Source organism: Bos taurus, chromosome 8 (assembly GCF_002263795.3).
Source record: "Bos taurus isolate L1 Dominette 01449 registration number 42190680 breed Hereford chromosome 8, ARS-UCD2.0, whole genome shotgun sequence".
Classification (NCBI taxonomy): Eukaryota; Metazoa; Chordata; class Mammalia; order Artiodactyla; family Bovidae; genus Bos; species Bos taurus.
The window spans coordinates 41,192,716-41,210,491 of NC_037335.1; the positions used below are offsets into that span (position 1 = coordinate 41,192,716).

The 17,776-nt window shown below is 34.8% G+C and overlaps 1 protein-coding gene across 6 annotated transcripts in view; it reads left to right on the plus strand.

Moving 5' to 3' along the window:
• RFX3 (regulatory factor X3) overlaps positions 1-17,776 on the plus strand; it is a 332,033-nt gene that overhangs the window by 224,116 nt on the left and 90,141 nt on the right. For 5 of the 6 annotated variants that reach the window (XM_024996137.2, XM_002689615.6, XM_024996136.2 and 2 more), the window contains one exon: positions 16,611-16,685. The exons of the other annotated variant lie outside the window; for it this stretch is intronic. In XM_024996137.2, coding sequence (XP_024851905.1) covers positions 16,611-16,685 — 75 coding nt within the window. The remainder of the gene's footprint in view (positions 1-16,610; positions 16,686-17,776) is intronic. 6 annotated transcript variants of the gene reach the window in all.

Here is a 17,776-nt window from a genome sequence, read left to right on the forward strand (position 1 = left end):
AAGTATTTTAAGTTTTTATTTGTTTAATTCAGCTTCTTGGTGGCTTCTTCCATACACTTTTCTCTTTAGAGAGAAAAAAAAAAAAAAACACTGGGCTGGGGCAAGAATGTGTTGAGAAGTTTTAGCATGTGACTTTTTCTAATGTATGTTAAAATCTGTGCTTACAGAGTAAAATTAGGCATGCTTACCCATTTGTGAAGTTATTTTACATTGAACCGGAGGGACACTTTGGGAAGCACTGACAAAGGCCATCTAGACAGTGATTTTCACAGTGGAAAGGGAAGTACTTGCCACTTATCAAGGCCTTAGGATGAGTCCTTTGCCACTTTCATTTTCATTCCAGTGAAAAACGTTTAATAATTTGGCTCTGATCATAGGTGTGAGCAAATAATAACTTAGGAACACAAATACATATTTGAGTTTTCAAGTTTTTAAACTTTAATATGTTTATTTTGACACAAGATATTTTAATGTGCTAAAATGGTATGATAGAAATAGTAATAAAAACCTGTGCAGTTTTTGATGTCCTCAAACTCTGTAACCTGGTCTTTCCTTTTTACTTCAGCTAAGCATAGGGAGAATAATCATTTAGAACCACCTAGCCAAAGTAGAAATGGAATTGATTTTACAGTTGTTTCATATAAAAGGGGCCTGGAAATTTTACTTAAGTGCATGTACCCCTTTTCTGTACTCCTACCATATAATTTGTTCTTATAATGAAATAGAAACAAATAGAAAATAATTATGTGAGAGTCTTTACATTTTTCACTTTGTGTATTTTCTTCATGATATAATATATACTTGGTAAGTATTTTCTCTATATATTTTCTGTTTGTAATGATTACCATGTATTCATACCTTCATCATTTAGTATCTTTTCCCTAATCTGTCTTTAAAGCCCTTTATTTTTAATTAACTCTTTCCTACTAACATCAGAATAGATGTTCCATTTTTTTCTTTGTGTTTTGGAAGCATTTCTAATATCCATTTCCCTCTTGCTTTTAATAACACTAAATATGGCATTTCTAAACCTTTCAGTAACATCGGTATATTTATGTAGATTAGAAACTAAATCATAGATTCTCTTGACCTCAGTTCTTTTGTCAATGAAATAAGGGATTAGTTAGACTAAATGATTTCCTAATTTCTTTTCAGCTTTAAAATCATATTTACAAAGGAATTGTAAAATATTTTGGATGTAAAATAACTGTATATTTCCCATAAAAGGAAAGGCGATAGATTAGGTGCCAGTACTTTATAACGCTGCTCATAAAGGTCACCCAGACAGTCTTTTCAGTGGAAAGGGAAGTACTTGCCGCTTACAAAGGCCTTAGGAAATCTGGGAAAATGGAGAGGAAGAGTCCCTTTCCCACTTTCATTTCATCCACCTCTCTTAGGCTGGCTTATCACTGCTCCACCCCCACCCGCTCCGGCTTCACCTTCCCCAGACATTCCTGCTTCCCTTCACATTGATTTCTAGCTGGCTGTTAAACATCCTCATGAGCTGGATATAGGCTTACTAAGTTTGCTAGTGCTAACACTACTGAGATAACTAAGTTGATTATTTCAGGTCATGTGTTCAGGTACAGATTTTAACAGGGTAAATTTTATAGTTTGATTTTTTTTCTTTCTTTCCTATATAGAATATAAAAAGTGGCATGACTCCTTAAGTTATCCATTACACAAATACAGTGCAATTTTTGTTATATTAATTGGTAAATTAGACCAACACAAAATAATTGACTTATACCAACTTGAAATAGGGGGAAAACTATTTAAAAAAAAACAAATCATCAATTCCTAGTATCAGTTGCACATACTAATTTACACTTTTTAAAAGGCATTCATATTTAAGCTTTTGTTAAGGGTGGTTTTTTCTTTGTTTTCATTTTTACAAGAACACTTCCTTTTTACCAAAAGGAGTTTAAATGTTACCTAAAGAAATAATTTTTACATAGAAAAATCTTAAGGTGCCCTCATTGAAATCACACAAATTAGTGGCATATGATAGATATGTATTAACTAAATATACATCTGTTAGTCTTATGTTACCTTGCATTTACTACCACCGTTTATATGTGATTTAGATCCCCCCTCAGTCGTGCTGAAGGTCTTCATCTGCTTCTTTCACGATAGGCGGTGTACAATTTCATCTTTGTTCTTTACTATAATAAAGTTAACAAAGTTTAAGTGCCATGACACCTGTTTAACATTTCCTCCCATCCTCCTCTTGCCAGATGCTAGAAAATTTGTGCAGTATAGGTGCTTAGACTACTAGAACTCTAGAGTTTGGGGTAGGTGCCGTGTTATTAGAGGGGATTTGCTTATTTTCATGTACCTTTTTCATTCACTGTAGAACCATACGAAGAATGTCGATGAGCACAGTCTTTAACAACTTCCTGGTTAAGATGCAAGCCATTTTTTTCCAGACACTGAGCCAGACTGTGCCATATAAGTTCAGTTTTTCTGACTATTCTTTAGTGTTCAAGCTCTCATCTATAGCAAGACTGATGCAACTAACTGTGTAGGAATGGCCTCTACTGCGGCCAGAATTCCTCAAGGGAAATGGTCAATTGGGCTATTCCTTAACAGCCTATAATAAATGGAATAAATTGTTAATTCAGTTGATGTGAAACTAATTAAATTTGAGGACTTAGGAACAGCACAGACTTAGTACTTCTACTCAGTTCCTGGTTAGCAAGGTTTCTTGCTCCAGTTCTTAGAATAGTTGCCTTGATTCTCTCTTACCTTTGACCTCTTTCTAGATAGAAATACTTTCATTTAAATTCATTAGGAATAATTTTCTGCCACAGAAAGGTTTACTCCATTGTGCAAACCTACTGTTCAGGATAAGCCAATAAAAAGAGGTCATGACTTGAAATTGAAGCCACTACTAAGAAAAATAAATGGTTAGCACTTGAGATATTTTCTTACCTAATCTAATAGTCGACATAAAACCATCTTTCTTACACTACAAGAATATCTACATTAATGGAGAATTTATATTTGAGTATATATTTAGTTTTATAACCTTAAGTGAAAAAATATTTTACATAAACATGTTTTAGTCTTTTATTTTTCCTATGCATTGTAAAATGTTTCAATTTTCAAGGTATAGAGACATTTCAGAATTTTTCAAAAGATAATGATGGTAACATGTTAAATTTTATTTGATGACTGTAGTATGGTACAAACTACCAATATTCAGATTTGGTCAAAATACTTTTTCTCCTTTTACTTACTATATTCTTTTATTTGGTCAATGGAGTCCATGTGTATAACATTATATATGTATATATATTTTAGTTATTTAAATATAAGTATAAACTTACATTTAAAAGGCATCTCCTGCTGATAATATTAGATAAGAATTTTTCAAAAGATTATGTAACATTTTTCTTGGGACATCACTGCATATGACTTCAGTAAGTTACTACTTGAATACATGTTTTACATTTCATTAAATTAATGCTAAGGATCTATTTATTGTTAACATTTTGGGAGAACATGGACATTAAGGTAGAAGAGTTGACTGCTGTCATATCTCAACTCATTATGCTTTGATCTTCTTCTAAATACATCTGCCTGTCAGTTTTCATTCCAATCCCAAAGAAAGACAATGCCAAAGAATGTTCAAACTACTGCACAATTGCACTCATCTCACATGCTAGTAAAGTAATGCTCAAAATTCTCCAGGCAAGGCTTCAGCAATACGTGAACTGTGAAATTCCATACATTCAAGCTGGTTTTAGAAAAGGCAGAGGAACCAGAGATCAAATTGCCAACATCTGCTGGATCATGGAAAAAGCAAGAGAGTTCCAGAAAAACATCTATTTCTGCTATTGACTATGCCAAAGCCTTTGACTGTGTGGATCACAATAAACTGTGGAAAATTCTTCAAGAGATGGGAATACCAGACCACCTGACCTGCCTCTTGAGAAACCTGTTTGCAGGTCAGGAAGCAACAGTTAGAACTGAACATGGAACAGACTGGTTCCAAATAGGAAAAGGAGTACGTCAAGGCTGTGTATTGTCACCCTGCTTATTTAACTTCTATGCAGAGTACATCATGAGAAACGCTGGACTGGAAGAAGCACAAGCTGGAATCAAGATTGCCGGAAGAACTATCAATAACCTCAGATATGCAGATGACACCACCCTCATGGCAGAAAGTGAAGAGGAACTAAAAAGCCTCTTGATGAAAGTGAAAGAGGAGAGTGAAAAAGTTGACTTAAAGTTCAACATTCAGAAAACGAAGATCATGGCATCTGGTCCCATCACTTCATGGGAAATAGATGGGGAAACAGAGGAAACAGTGTCAAACTTTATTTTTGGGGGCTCCAAAATCACTACAGATGATGATGGCAGCCATGAAATTAAAAGATGCTTACTCTTTGGAAGGAAAGTTATGACCAACCTAGATAGCATATTCAAAAGCAGAGACATTACTTTGCCAACAAAGGTCCGTTTAGTCAAAGCTATGGTTTTTCCAGTAGTCATATATGGATGTGAGAGTTAGACTGTAAAGAAAGCTGAGCGCCGAAGAATTGATGCCTTTAAACTGTGGTGTTGGAGAAGACTCTTGAGAGTCCCTTGGACTGCAAGGAGATCCAACCAGTCCATTCAGAAGGAGATCAGTCCTGGTTGTTCTTTGGAAGGAATGATGCTAAAGCTGAAACTCCAGTACTTTGGCCATCTCATGTGAAGAGTTGACTCATTGGAAAAGACTCTGATGCTGGGAGGGATTGGAGGCAGGAGGAGAAGGGAACGACAGAGGATGAGATGGCTGGATGGCATCACTGACTCGATGGACGTGAGTTTGAGTGAACTCCGGGAGTTGGTGATGGACAGGGAGGCCTGGCGTGCTGAAATTCATGGGGTTCCAAAGAGTCGAACTGAGCGACTGAACTGAACTGAGGGTCTCCTTATGTGTCTTTAAAAGCTAAATTATTTTTCATATAACAATATATTTTTTACAATTTTGAACCTGAAAACATTTTGCACTTGAAGATCAAAAATTTGTGATTATAGTTAGTGATATTTTTATACTCATCACAACATAGTTTATCTTATATGAAACTATACAGTAATTAGCAATTTGCTGTAAGAAGCTTTATTTACTCATTCCTCCATAAAATAACATTTGTATTCTTATAATTAGATCGTTATTTATGGAATTGTTTTTTCTTCTTGATAAGGAAACTAACTGGATAAGATTGCATTAATCATTTTTGAGACTGTGCTATGAAAGCTAATTTTCTACTTTTCTGTACATGCATTTAGTAATTATATATGTTAAATGAGTCTTGCTAAAATTAGATCCCACCAAAGGCACAAGGTAAATGTATCAAAACTAGTATTGTTCGTATCTCTGTCTCTTTTGATTAATGTAAAATACTGTAATTTCTTTCAGTTGTTTGGAGGAAAATTTGAATGTCCATCTATGGCTATTTAAGTAAAAGTTTGAGCTATCTTATGTAATATATAGAAAGTTAAGAATTCAGTCAAGAATTTTAATGCTTTTATTTCTTTATCCTTGGATTTCCACATTTGTGGATATGGTATGTGAGAATGCTTTTTCTAGGAAGATGAATACATTTTGTTATTGTTTAGTCATTAAGTCATGTCCAACTCTTCTGCAGCTCTGTGGACTGTGTAGCCCACCAGGCTTCTCTATCCATGTGGTTTCTCGGGCAAGAACACAGAGAAAGTGCTTCACAAGATAGTGCTTCATAAAATGACTTTGTTTTCTTATTTTTTACTGGCGTGGTACCAATGGCTATTTCTTTTAAAGTTTTTATTAATTTATTTTTATGAATAAGTTGTACATTCTTAAGTTGCACAATTCAAAAGATAAGAGAAAGTGCTTCATGCAGTGTCTCTCTCACTCATTTCTCAGTTCTTCTCCTAGGAGGCAGTCACAGTTACCGAGTTCTTTGAGTATCACTCTAGAGATACCTTCTGAATGTATAAGCAGAATGTCTCTCTCTTTCCCGCTCATTAAATTTTTTTTGGTAACAAAAATAAAACATCTAGCTTTTTTCTTTCCCCACTTCAGTATGTGTCAAGAGATTTTTTTTTTTTTTATCAGTACTTGAAGGGCTTCTTTATATTTAAGGGGAAATGGCTATATTAGAAGGAGCTGTACTGCCCATGCTGCTGCTGCTGCTGCTGCTGCTAAGTCGCTTCAGTCGTGTCCGACTCTGTGCGACCCCATAGACAGCAGCCCACCAGGCTCTGCCGTCCCTGGGATTCTCCAGGCAAGAACACTGGAGTGGGTTGCCATTTCCTTCTCCATTGCGTGAAAGTGAAAAGTGAAAGTGAAGTCGCTCAGTTGCAACCCACTCGTAGCTACCCCATGGGCTGCAGCCTACCAGGCTCCTCCATCCATGGGATTTTCTAGGCAAGAGTACTGGAGTGGCTTACCATTGCCTTCTCCAGTACTGCCCATACTTCTTACCAAAGGGTAAAAAATGTTAAAATAATGTTGGATTACTTGTTATATCTATATAGAGATAGAAAAGTAACATAATCACATGAGATGACAATGTGTTTAATTGTCATATATATAGATATGCTTGGAAGAAATGTTTTGTTAGAAATGTGATGTTATATTTAAATCACAGTTATTTTACATTTTGCATATTATAGAAATAATAAATTTCTATTTTAAATAATTTTCTTATAGCCTCAATGATTTAAAAATGAAAAGCAAAACTACTTTTTCCACTTATTTTGGCAAAAGTATGTAAGTCCATTATAATCTTCGTATTTTCTCTTTTCCTATGTCCCATTTTCCCTAGGCCAACCTGAGGTCTCAAATAAAACTCCTCTGAAAGAGTACCATGAATCTTCTGCTTTCTGCACTAAATCCTGAATTGACTGAAGGTTCTGGGAACTTATTTTCAAAGCACCTAATTAAATGGGACTTTGAGTGACTTGTAGTCTCCATTGCTTTATCTATATTCCATTCAGCTGTCAGTCAGTTTCACACTGCTCCAGTCTTGAAGCTGATAACATCTAGAGGCAGTAATTTTATGGTTAAGGTTGTAAGACATTCCACCCTTAGAAAACTTGATAAAGTAGAAGGTTAAGACACACAAAATGATGGGGTCTTCAGCCACTCCTTAGCATAGCTGATGGAGTCCTCCTGAATTTCTAAAGCAAAATAGAATGTGTTATTTTAATGTTTAGCTATTTCACACTCAAACAGCATTTCAGAACCCCGGGTATGTTGCAACATGCCAGAAATGGTAGATTTTATTTCAGCCAAAATCTAGATTAGGAGTGTTTAATGATGTTTGTAAATTCTGATTATAAATATGGAAGTTAACTATGTTCCAGGTGACCTGTTGCATAACTTTTCACTTGCTCCTTATATTTCTAAATCAAATTGCAAGCTAATTTACTAGTTTGAAACTAATATAGATTTTGATGGAAAAAATCACTGATGTTTCATTTGTGGAAACTGTGTGATCCAGATAAAATATAAAATGTATTGCTAGCAAATGTAAATATACTATCATCTGTGAGTTACGTATGAGTCAGCTTTAGACCCATAAAATTTTAATACTGCCTGTTCCGCTGATCCATGTCTTTTAATTTAATGAGGCTAAAGATCACATGATGCCTATGACCAAATGTCAATTCTCAAATGAGAGAGAATTTTTCCGTATTCCCGTGTTTATGAGTTCAAACTCCAAAAGCATGTGATTTGGTTAACACTTTCTCAGCAAGCACAACTACAGTTGTATTTATTGGCCATGGAATTATTTGGTTTCTTTTAAAATCTAGACTTTAAAAAAATTGGTGCCCCAAAATTTCATGGGTTAGGGATTTTGTAAACTAACTCTAGAATGTTAAAGTAATTTAACTCATTTATTTTAACTTTACCCACTATAAGTTTTAGTAACTTTTCTCATCACCTTGTGAGAAAGGAAGATGTGATTTATTAATTGTGCTTTCAAAATTATAGGAAAGAGGTGGTTAGACAGGAGAAGGAAATATAAAATTAGAAAGGGGGTAAAGAGGTCAGAGTTTGTAGATATGACTGTATACTTGATAAAAAAATCAGAGAGAATCAAATGAAAATCTGTAACAAATAATAGGAGAATTTAGTAATGTGACTTAGTACAAAATTTATATACAAAGAAATCCATAGCTTTTCTAGATACAAATGACAGTAGTTAGAAAATAAGCAAAGACATAATTTATAATAAACTCAAAACATACCAGGCAGTAAGCTAATAATATATGTGCAAGATCTAGCTGTTGAATAAAACTTTTTAAAGTTCCTAAGGGACACAAAAGTAAGCTTGAGTAATTGAAGAAGTTTCACTATCAAATATTTTGAATCTCCATAAATTAACTTAAAAAATTTTAATATGATCTCAATCAAGATACCAGTAGGTTTTTTCTTTTCTAAGAAAGGCTGTTTACATAAATAAACCTACCTACAAGAATAGTGAAGAAAGTTGTGTAAAAAGAAAACTAATGATGAATGACATGGGATACAAATGGCCATACCAGTTATTCAAATGTACATAAAATTAATACTTAAAACAATTATCTATGCACATGAATAGGCTAATATAGGCCAGTAATAGACTAAAAATCATAAATAGGCCAAATGCATTTAGGAATATAAAAATGGCATTGCCTGTGGGTAGAAAAATGATGAACTATTGATAAATGATGTTTGAGACAACTGGGTAACTATTTGAAAGAGAAAATTAGATTGGTTCCATACATTACTCCAAATATAAAAATTAATTTCACTTGGAAGGAAAAATATTTTTATTATCATTCTCTTATAATGGGGAAACTATATAAAATTTAGATCCTACAAAAAAATACATTGGTGTGATCAGCTCCATAAAAGTAAAAACATTCCATATGAGAGAAACCACAACAAAAAAAGGCAACAGTGAAGCAACAACCTCACATCAAGATTTGAAACATTATATTCAAAGCATGAATTCATTTAATATACAGACCACTCTTAGAAATCCTTCAGAAAAAAAAAGACCAAAAATGAAGAAAGCATTTGAAGAAGCAATCTACTGAAAAAGAAATGAAAAATAAACTACAAAGAGATACTATTTTTTCTCTCTCACACAGGCAAAACTAAAAAGTTAGTAAACCTTGGCAAAGGCATAAGGAAATAGGCAGTCCCATGTTCTTAAGAAACTATATTGGTATAGGATTGGTGAGCAATAGGAAATTTTAATCAAGATTAAAAATACACATATCTATTGACTCAGAGAAGACAATGGCAACCCACTCCAGTACTCTTGCCTGGAGAACCCCATGGACGGAGAAGCCTGGTGGACTACAGTCCATGTGGTCGCTAAGGGTCGGACACGACTGAGCAACTTCACTTTCACTTTTCACTTCCATGCATTGGAGAAGGAAATGGCAACCCACTCCAGTGTTCTTGCCTGGAGAATCCCAGGGACGGGGGAGCCTGGTGCGCTGCCCTCTGTGGGGTCGCACAGAGTCGGCCAGGACTGAAGCGACTTAGCAGCAGCATAATAGAAGCCCAAAATGGCAGTGGTTTCAGTTCACTTAGTTAAACCAAATGTTCTCAGAACACATTCAGTTCATGCAAGTATCTTTTGTAGATGTTTTGTTTTGTTTTTTTTTTTTCTTATCAATATTTCAAAATAGCTTGAGGGAATACAAAATTGCCAAAACTTCAGGTTGAAAGCAAAACAATAAAAAAATTTTTAGATGTCATAAAATTATAACTGAGTAAAAAAAATTTCATACAGTTAAACATTTGCAATATCTAAGACTTCTTTTCTCTAAATGCTTAATGTATAAGATTAAGATACTAGCTACTTCTGATTCAAGAGATGAAAAGCAAAACTGATTAAGTGTGTTTTCTGGGCACTTTAAATTTTTTTAATAGTTAACAACCAGTCCTGAATTTTTCATTGAAACTTTTCTTTAATGTTCATACTTGCTATGGAGTAATATGTTCACATGTTGATTTCTATATCGGTTGAATGTACAACTTACAGAGTAGTATTGTATTCACAACTTTAGCTTCAGTGAGCTGTTTCTGTCTGCATTGCAGGGATTCACGGGCCCAAGAAACACTTGTAGATCCTTAGAAGGGATCCAGTTACTAGAAGGGACTAACTGGTCACGCAGAGCATTCAATGTTTGGGGGCCACAGTCTACAGTGAAAATACCGTTACATTGTAGCCTTTTACTACTCCTACATACATGCATACATTCATGAGCACACACTTGCATGCACACACATATGACTATTATATATATAATATACATTCATGTACGGAGGACTGAAGCCAAAGTTACGCATACTGTGTGCCAGGATATTTGAGTATTCTTCTACTCTATTTGATTTCTTTAATGTTTAAAAAATGCTGGTCAGGGTAGTTGATTTCATAACCTACTAATGGGTTACACCTTACTTTCTGAAAAGTGCTGCTTTGGAAAAACTGGAGAAGAGATCAAAGCATCAGCAGCACATATGAGCAGCCAGGATGCAGTTTTCATTCTTTTTTAAAAAATTTATTTTTAATTGGAGAATGATTACTTTACAATATTGTGTTGGTTTCTGCCATACATCAACATGAATCAGCCACAGGTATACATATGTCCCCTCCCTCTTAAACTCCCACCCACCTCCCATCCCATCTTACCCCTCTAGGTTGTCACAGAGCACTGAATTTGAGCTCCATTCTTTTTATTTTTTTTTCATTATTGTTGTTTTGCATTTCTAACACACGTTCAGATGATTCTAACCAGCGTCTAGGACCACACTTGGAAAACACCTGTGTTGTGATTATATAGACTAAATCCAGAGTGAAAGGGTTTTTTCCTTTGTGCTCCTGGTTTGAAATACTTACTGTGAAAGTCCCCCGCCATCCAATACACACTAACACACCAGGAGGTGGTCATTTCTAACAGGTATAGGGCAGTTGTCACATGGCTCATGTCAGCGATCACGGGTACTTTTTCTAAACAAGCCACCAAGTAGAAATATTTGTGTCTTGCTGTGCTGTGCTTAGTCGCTCAATCACGTACAACTCTTTGCGACCCCATGGACAGTAGCCCACCAGGCTCCTCTGTCCATGGGGATTCTCCAGGCAAGAATACTGGTGTGGATTGCCATGCCCTCCTCCAGAGGATCTTCCCAACCCAGGGATCGAGCCCAAGTGTACAATCCCACATTGCAGGCAGATTATTTACCTTCTGAGCCACAAGGGAAGCCCAAGAATACTGGAGTGAGTACCCTATCCCTTTCTCCAGGGCTCTTCCTGACCTAGGAATCAAACCAGGGTACCATGCATTGCAGGTGGATTCTTTACCAGCTGAGCTACCAGGGGAAACCCATTTGTATCTTACTTGATCTCAAATTCAAACAAAATGTAAAGTCAAGAGTTCAGGAGAAAAGTTATCACAAAGGAAATTTCCAGTCTTAAGTGTATTCTCTTCATTGGGTTTCTCTAACGAATTTACTTTCCTTTTACAAGGAAACAAAAATGATGTTTCTCTAAAAAATGTTAACTTGTGAGGTTAATAAAATAACCCATATTAATAAGAAAATTAATCATTATATAACTATTTTATGATAAGTAAAATTAACTATCATTCAAAACTTTTTGTTGCTTTGTAACTTGATCATTTTGAAATCATTTTCAAGCAATGCTTATTCATCATATTTAAGCCCTTTCTATTAGAAAATGAATCTTATTAATAGCAAATCATTTAACAAATTTTAATCTTAAAAGCCACTCCTCAGAAGATATTTTGTTAAAAACAGTGATATTTCCACTTGATTGATGTTCATGTTGTATTTGTATAAAATGGAAATTATGTTGAATGTAGAGTGATAAATCTTGGATTCCAGTCTCCAGGCGTATAAATACCTATATAATCCCAGAGACATTCAATTTTCTGATCTGTGAAAAGGAGATAATATTGCTTGCCTTTGCTGTTTCACAAAATTGTGAAGATCAAATGAGATTTAATCTAAAAAGACTTTATAAATCATAAAACATTGTGGTATTATTTTCTATTTTTAAATTGCTTTCTTAGTTCTAGAAAGGAAATAATTTCTACCAATGAGACCAATTTTAATTATAGTGGTAGTTGAATATATCAATCTTGACCTTCAGTCTTTAAAAAAGATTAAAAGCCATTTCAGAGTCACTAGAAAATGCCTTGACCTATAGACAATGAATAAGTTGATATAATTATTCTTTTTCCTTCTGTTAATGGCATGTAATTGAATGGTCGATATTTACATTAAGACAAAGTTCTAACTGTCCACATTTATGATATTCTATTTGGGCCATGGAATAGATGCCCATAATATGTATATAAATCACATGTACAGGGGACCCTCTTTTTGGCCCTGAGCAACTCCTGCAAAAAGATTCAGCATCTCTCAGTTTGAGGTCAACCTTCCTGTTCCTTTTCACTGAAGGTGATTGACATTCCCCAACATTGATGCATCCTGATGTTTGAAATAAGATTAGCTCTAAAACAACTGTTTCCAGAATTACTTAAATAACTCTCTCTCTTAGAAGTAATGGTGATGACAAAATTAATGTCAACAATAAATAAAAGACTCAATACCTCTCCAAGTTTCTCTGCATTTGAACCTGAGATTTACCTTTATGACAGCATCAACTGCCCCTAAATGAAGCCTGTGCTCCAGCCAGTTTTGACTCCTTGTACCTAAGGTATGTGTGAGTGGCATCAATTTTACTGATGATGTTGTGGAGGAAAGAGCTGAGGGTAAAGGGTCACACACTGCAGAGTCCCTCAGAGCCCCTCTGCACCACCTGTCCTCCCCAGTCTGCCCATCATCTGCCAATGAACGTTCCCTTCCACTCTGCCCAGGTCCCAGTCTCCTCAAATCTCTCAACCCTCCAGCAGAGCACTTAAAGCCTGATGATAGCTCTGCAAAACAAGATGCCATCCTGTGATAAGGATTCTCCTGCGTGAAAAGGCAACAGGGAACCATAAATACCAATTATAAATAATGATGGGGAATTACAAATAATAGGCAAAGTGCTTTTTTCTTGTTACATTTTTCTCTTTAAAAATATTTGCTGCTTTAGTAAAAGTACAATATTGATCTCTTTGAGCTCTGGAAAAGAGAATACAAACACTGTATTTACCAGACCTCAGACAGCATTTGACCCCTCTCCTGTGCCCTCTCATCCTCTTTTCTTAAGGGCTTGGTGTGACTTTTCCAAGTGCGTATCATGACACTGATTCTTGGGTGAATATCTTACTAGCCTCAAGTTACCCTGGGTGCTTGGAGACTCTCCACCTGTCCTTTGATTCTAACAAGGCAACGTTAGCATTTCAGTGATTGGAAAAGAGTCTGCAGCCTGATATTTAGGTCACATTCTTAGTATGGAGAAACTTTTGCCCAAATGAGGGAAGCCCTGGTATTCTGTCTTTTGAGAATTCAGTGTTTGGTTGTGGGAACCGAGTCATTTACTTTACTTCTCCAGTTCCTAACTGGTGACACAAACCCAGACATTGTTTTGTCGTAGCAACTGGTGTTACCTTCCTCTCTTTCTTCACCCAATTTAGGCTTCACTCAGAGCAAAACTCATGGGTGTCCCTGCTGATGAAGTCTGGGTTTCCCTGAATAGTCTTCACTGTAAACTATTCTCAGCAAATGCTCAAACCAGATCTTTAGAATTATGCTCCGTAGTGCTTTGTCATGCAGCACACTGCAAAGCAGTCTTCTATCTTCCTGCTATTGTGTGGTCAGGAAGAAACCTGGCCTGTGCATGTAGGAAGCTCTCCACATTTCCCGAATTCTGACTCTTCAGACTTTGCCAGGCATTCTGTTGGGGTAGCATCTGAGGTTGGTCATCCCACACTTGTAACTCCTATAGCTGGAAAACTTTTCATTGATCTCTGTCATTTTTCTGACCGAAAGAGTGGTCAGTCTTCTAATATTTCAATGATGTTTCTAAACACAGTGTGAAATCCTCTTTTCCAGTTTCTGAAAATGTTTCTGCAGTAGCACTGGAGCAAGGGTTTCTCTCTCTGATAACTACCCTCAGAGTAGATTCCATTCTCATAGGAATCCTGTTTTACCTGGTGAATCTGGAGGGTTTTAACTTGCCCCAAGTATTAATATATTACTAAGTATCTTTTTTTATCTTCCAGAAAAGACTTATTTTTCTAAGAATTTGTGTGCCCATTGTGTCTGGAATATCAGTTTCTTACCTGCTCTTTCATACAGGCAGTTTTAAGTCTCACCCACTCCATTAATCACACTTACAAGCCTAGCTTTCCAGGCCGAACATCTCATCTCAAATAGAGCATCCCACCATTTGATCTAAGAGTAGTTGCCATAGCTTCTTACCTGATTATGAGGCAGTAGTACAGGATCACCATGGACCAGTCTAAACCTCAAAGCAACACGTATCCTAGCATTAGATAATCGTGGAGAGAACGTGTGCACTATTAGACGCTCAGTCCTAGGATTGTTAAGAGACACAACTGGGCTATAACATACCTTAGTTCAGAGAACTTATTTTTACAAAAAAAGGAAAGGAAACAAGCTAAGCTATTAGTCCAAAGCTTAATTAGTTTAGGGAAGAAATGGAAAATGTTTGTTTACTGCACTCAATTTTTAATTGTCAAAAACAACAAATCCTTTAGTCATAAAGAAATGGAAATTGCTGTTAACAAGCAAATCTGAATGAGGATCTCTCCCACATTATTGCTCTGCTCTTACATTTTTGGTGATTTTTACCTTTCACCTAAACCTCTAAAATCACAGGAAACAGATTATTTTATTTTTAAATAAACTAAAATCTAATTTCAAATTTTCCATATTTAAACTTAAAAAAAAAGTAGGCATTTTAGCAAATTAGAGTTTTGAGCAAATTCTTCCTAGAGGAGATTTACAGTCACTTAAGGATGGGACTCTTCAGCTATCTCTTGATACATGTTTTCTCTCTGAAAGTAGGAATACTTATTGATACCTTTTTAAGAGATATAATACTGAGATTCTTTAGTTTTACAATTTAACATTTAGTAAATTTAGTAGAATTTACATTACTCTTTTTGGCTTGTACAGTATCATTTTCATCAGTTTATTTTCAAGTATAATGATGAAATACATTAACATTCCATCTGGCAAAGAGTATTTCAGAAGCCAGTTTACTTAAGTGTGTGACCTAAAAAAATTTAACAAAATAATAAATTGTGTTCTATCGCCTTATGAATTCTTTTAATACATATTTAAGAGTATTTTTCTATAATTTCTAATCTAACATCCTTCTCTGTATTACATTTTATTAACTCTGAGAAAGAAGAACCAGTAACTTGGAGAAATAACATAAAATTAAAGCTACCAATTCCTAAGGAAACTAAATTTAATGTTGGCATAATTGAGACTGAACATTCTATCTATAAAGTATTCTACCATAAAGCAATTGGACACTTGGTGGGAAAAACAAGACTTTGCTCTGCTATGGATTTTGCCATCCTTTTTTTTTTTTTTTTTTTTGGATAGGAGTAGGCAGTATGTTAACATTTCAAGGCATCGTTAATTTCCATAGCTAGTGTAAAATATAACTAATCTATGCTTTAAAGCATGAGATATTTTTCTTAACTGCTTATATGAATATTGATTTGATCAGGTAGCAAAAATAAAAATAATGATTTCTTTCTTATATAGTGTGATTTTAAAATTTAACTTTCACTAATGTTGTTAATAAAATCCAGTAATCAAATACAGGGTGTTTGGACCCTGATCTTACAGTAAATGCTGTAGTGCTAGGAGCTCAGAGATAGTTATCTTTAAATATGAAGGGATCAACAGCACATCTCATTTATTATTGGCACCTCCTGCTTAATTAAGGTGTTATGATCACTCATCATACACTGAGATTACACAGAATAAAATTGTTTCTGTGGTTGTCCCTTTTCTTTGTTGGCTCTGAATTATTTTCTCTTCTACATTCCATTTCTGCTATCATTTCTAATATCTCTGCCTCACCACCACATCTTAAAATATGATATAGGATCCATGCTTACGTCTAAATGTGTCTATACTAATGATGCTCCACTTCCAAGTTTTAATACAGGGTTTAGAGAGAAATGGTTAGATTTAGTAACTTTTGAACATTAATAGGGTGTCTGCACATTTGCATTAAAATATTAATGTATGTAAAATACAAAATCTGTACTATTTTCCTTTTGTGACAGAATAGGGCAAATATTAAATACTTTTTAGGTGGGAGACTAGAGAGAGAGGTTACTATCTAACATCTTGAACTATGAAAGTCAAGAATGTTTTAACTAGCACAATCCACTGGGGTTCCTGCTCCTCAGGTCTCCCTTCTGATTATAATTGTGGAATATTCAAAAGGTTTACTTTTATGATTGAGCTTATTATTAGTGTGCCTGTTTTTATGTTATTCTCTGGGATTGGGGGGAGGAAGGGGGAAATACACATTTAGTGAGAGCTATTCATTAGCCACCATTGAAGGAGAAATTGAACTTTAAAGAATCTATCAAAAATTCTCTGGTGAGCCTTTTATTACTATCTTGTCTTGAGCCCTTTTTTTAATGACATCTATTATCAGATTGAAATGGCGATTGAGACGCTGCAAAAGTCTGACGGTCTGTCCACTCACAGAAGCTCTCTTCTCAACAGCCATGTAAGTTGCCTCTTCTTCATGTAAACTAATCTCTTGCTTGTTCTGCATGTGTTGCTTGCTTCTAAATGCTTGTTTTATTTATTTACTTATTTATTTTGCTTCTTAACCTTCCTTTCTCAGCTGCTTATGATCTCTATATCACTTAATGGCATTTTTGTACAGTGGACTAGCTAAAAATAGAGCCCACAATATACTACTTCATTAGGATTTTGTACTGTTTTGGTACAGATATAACACATCCAAGTTAATAACAAGCTGTCGTGGCTGATGATTTAAATTTTGCTAGTGTGGTGTTTGTTTAAAATGTTATGAAGCAAATGTTTGTAATCTGCATCTTCATGTCTGAGATGGCGAAATGGTTGTCTCTATTTGTATGTCCAGTATTATCCTTTAAGTGGAAAAAACATTAATGCCAAATCCAGTGATAAACTGTTTAAAATAATGTATTTAACAATGGGCAGGAAACAGCTCTCTAGAGGAGCTCAGATCCTAAGACTTAAATAAAAATAAGTCTGGGCCAAGAGAAGAAGTGAGGCTCTAAATAAGCCATAAACTGCTAATAATTGAGATAAAACAGTATTGTTGTTACTATTTCTTAAAGCTTTTAACCATTACCCAGATGCAGTATCACTATAACACTGGTGAGGATAAGAAAGTGATAACCATTTGTGAAACTATAAACATTCTCATTAAATGTTCAAATTATGGGTAATCAATGAAAATTGATTGCGAATTATTTTGTTATCATGATTTCTGAATATATGAGGAAGAGTAAATAGACCTAGACTTAAATCTGTCTAGACAGTTCTTCTGCTAAATTAGTATCAGTAACAGTATAATAAGAATTAGAGTTTTCCCTCCCAACCGACAATGAATTCTTAGAGATAAGTTATTTTTATTTTTATTTATTTATTTATTTATTTATTTTTTGAGATAAGTTATTTTTAATTCTTCCCCATATTTTATGATGGAACAGTCCAAAATTGGATCACACAAATGAAATAAAATATCATTTTTTTCAATAAACTTTAGCTTATAGAAAATGTTTTCATTATGCTTTTTAAATATGTGGATTTTCAAACATTTAAATT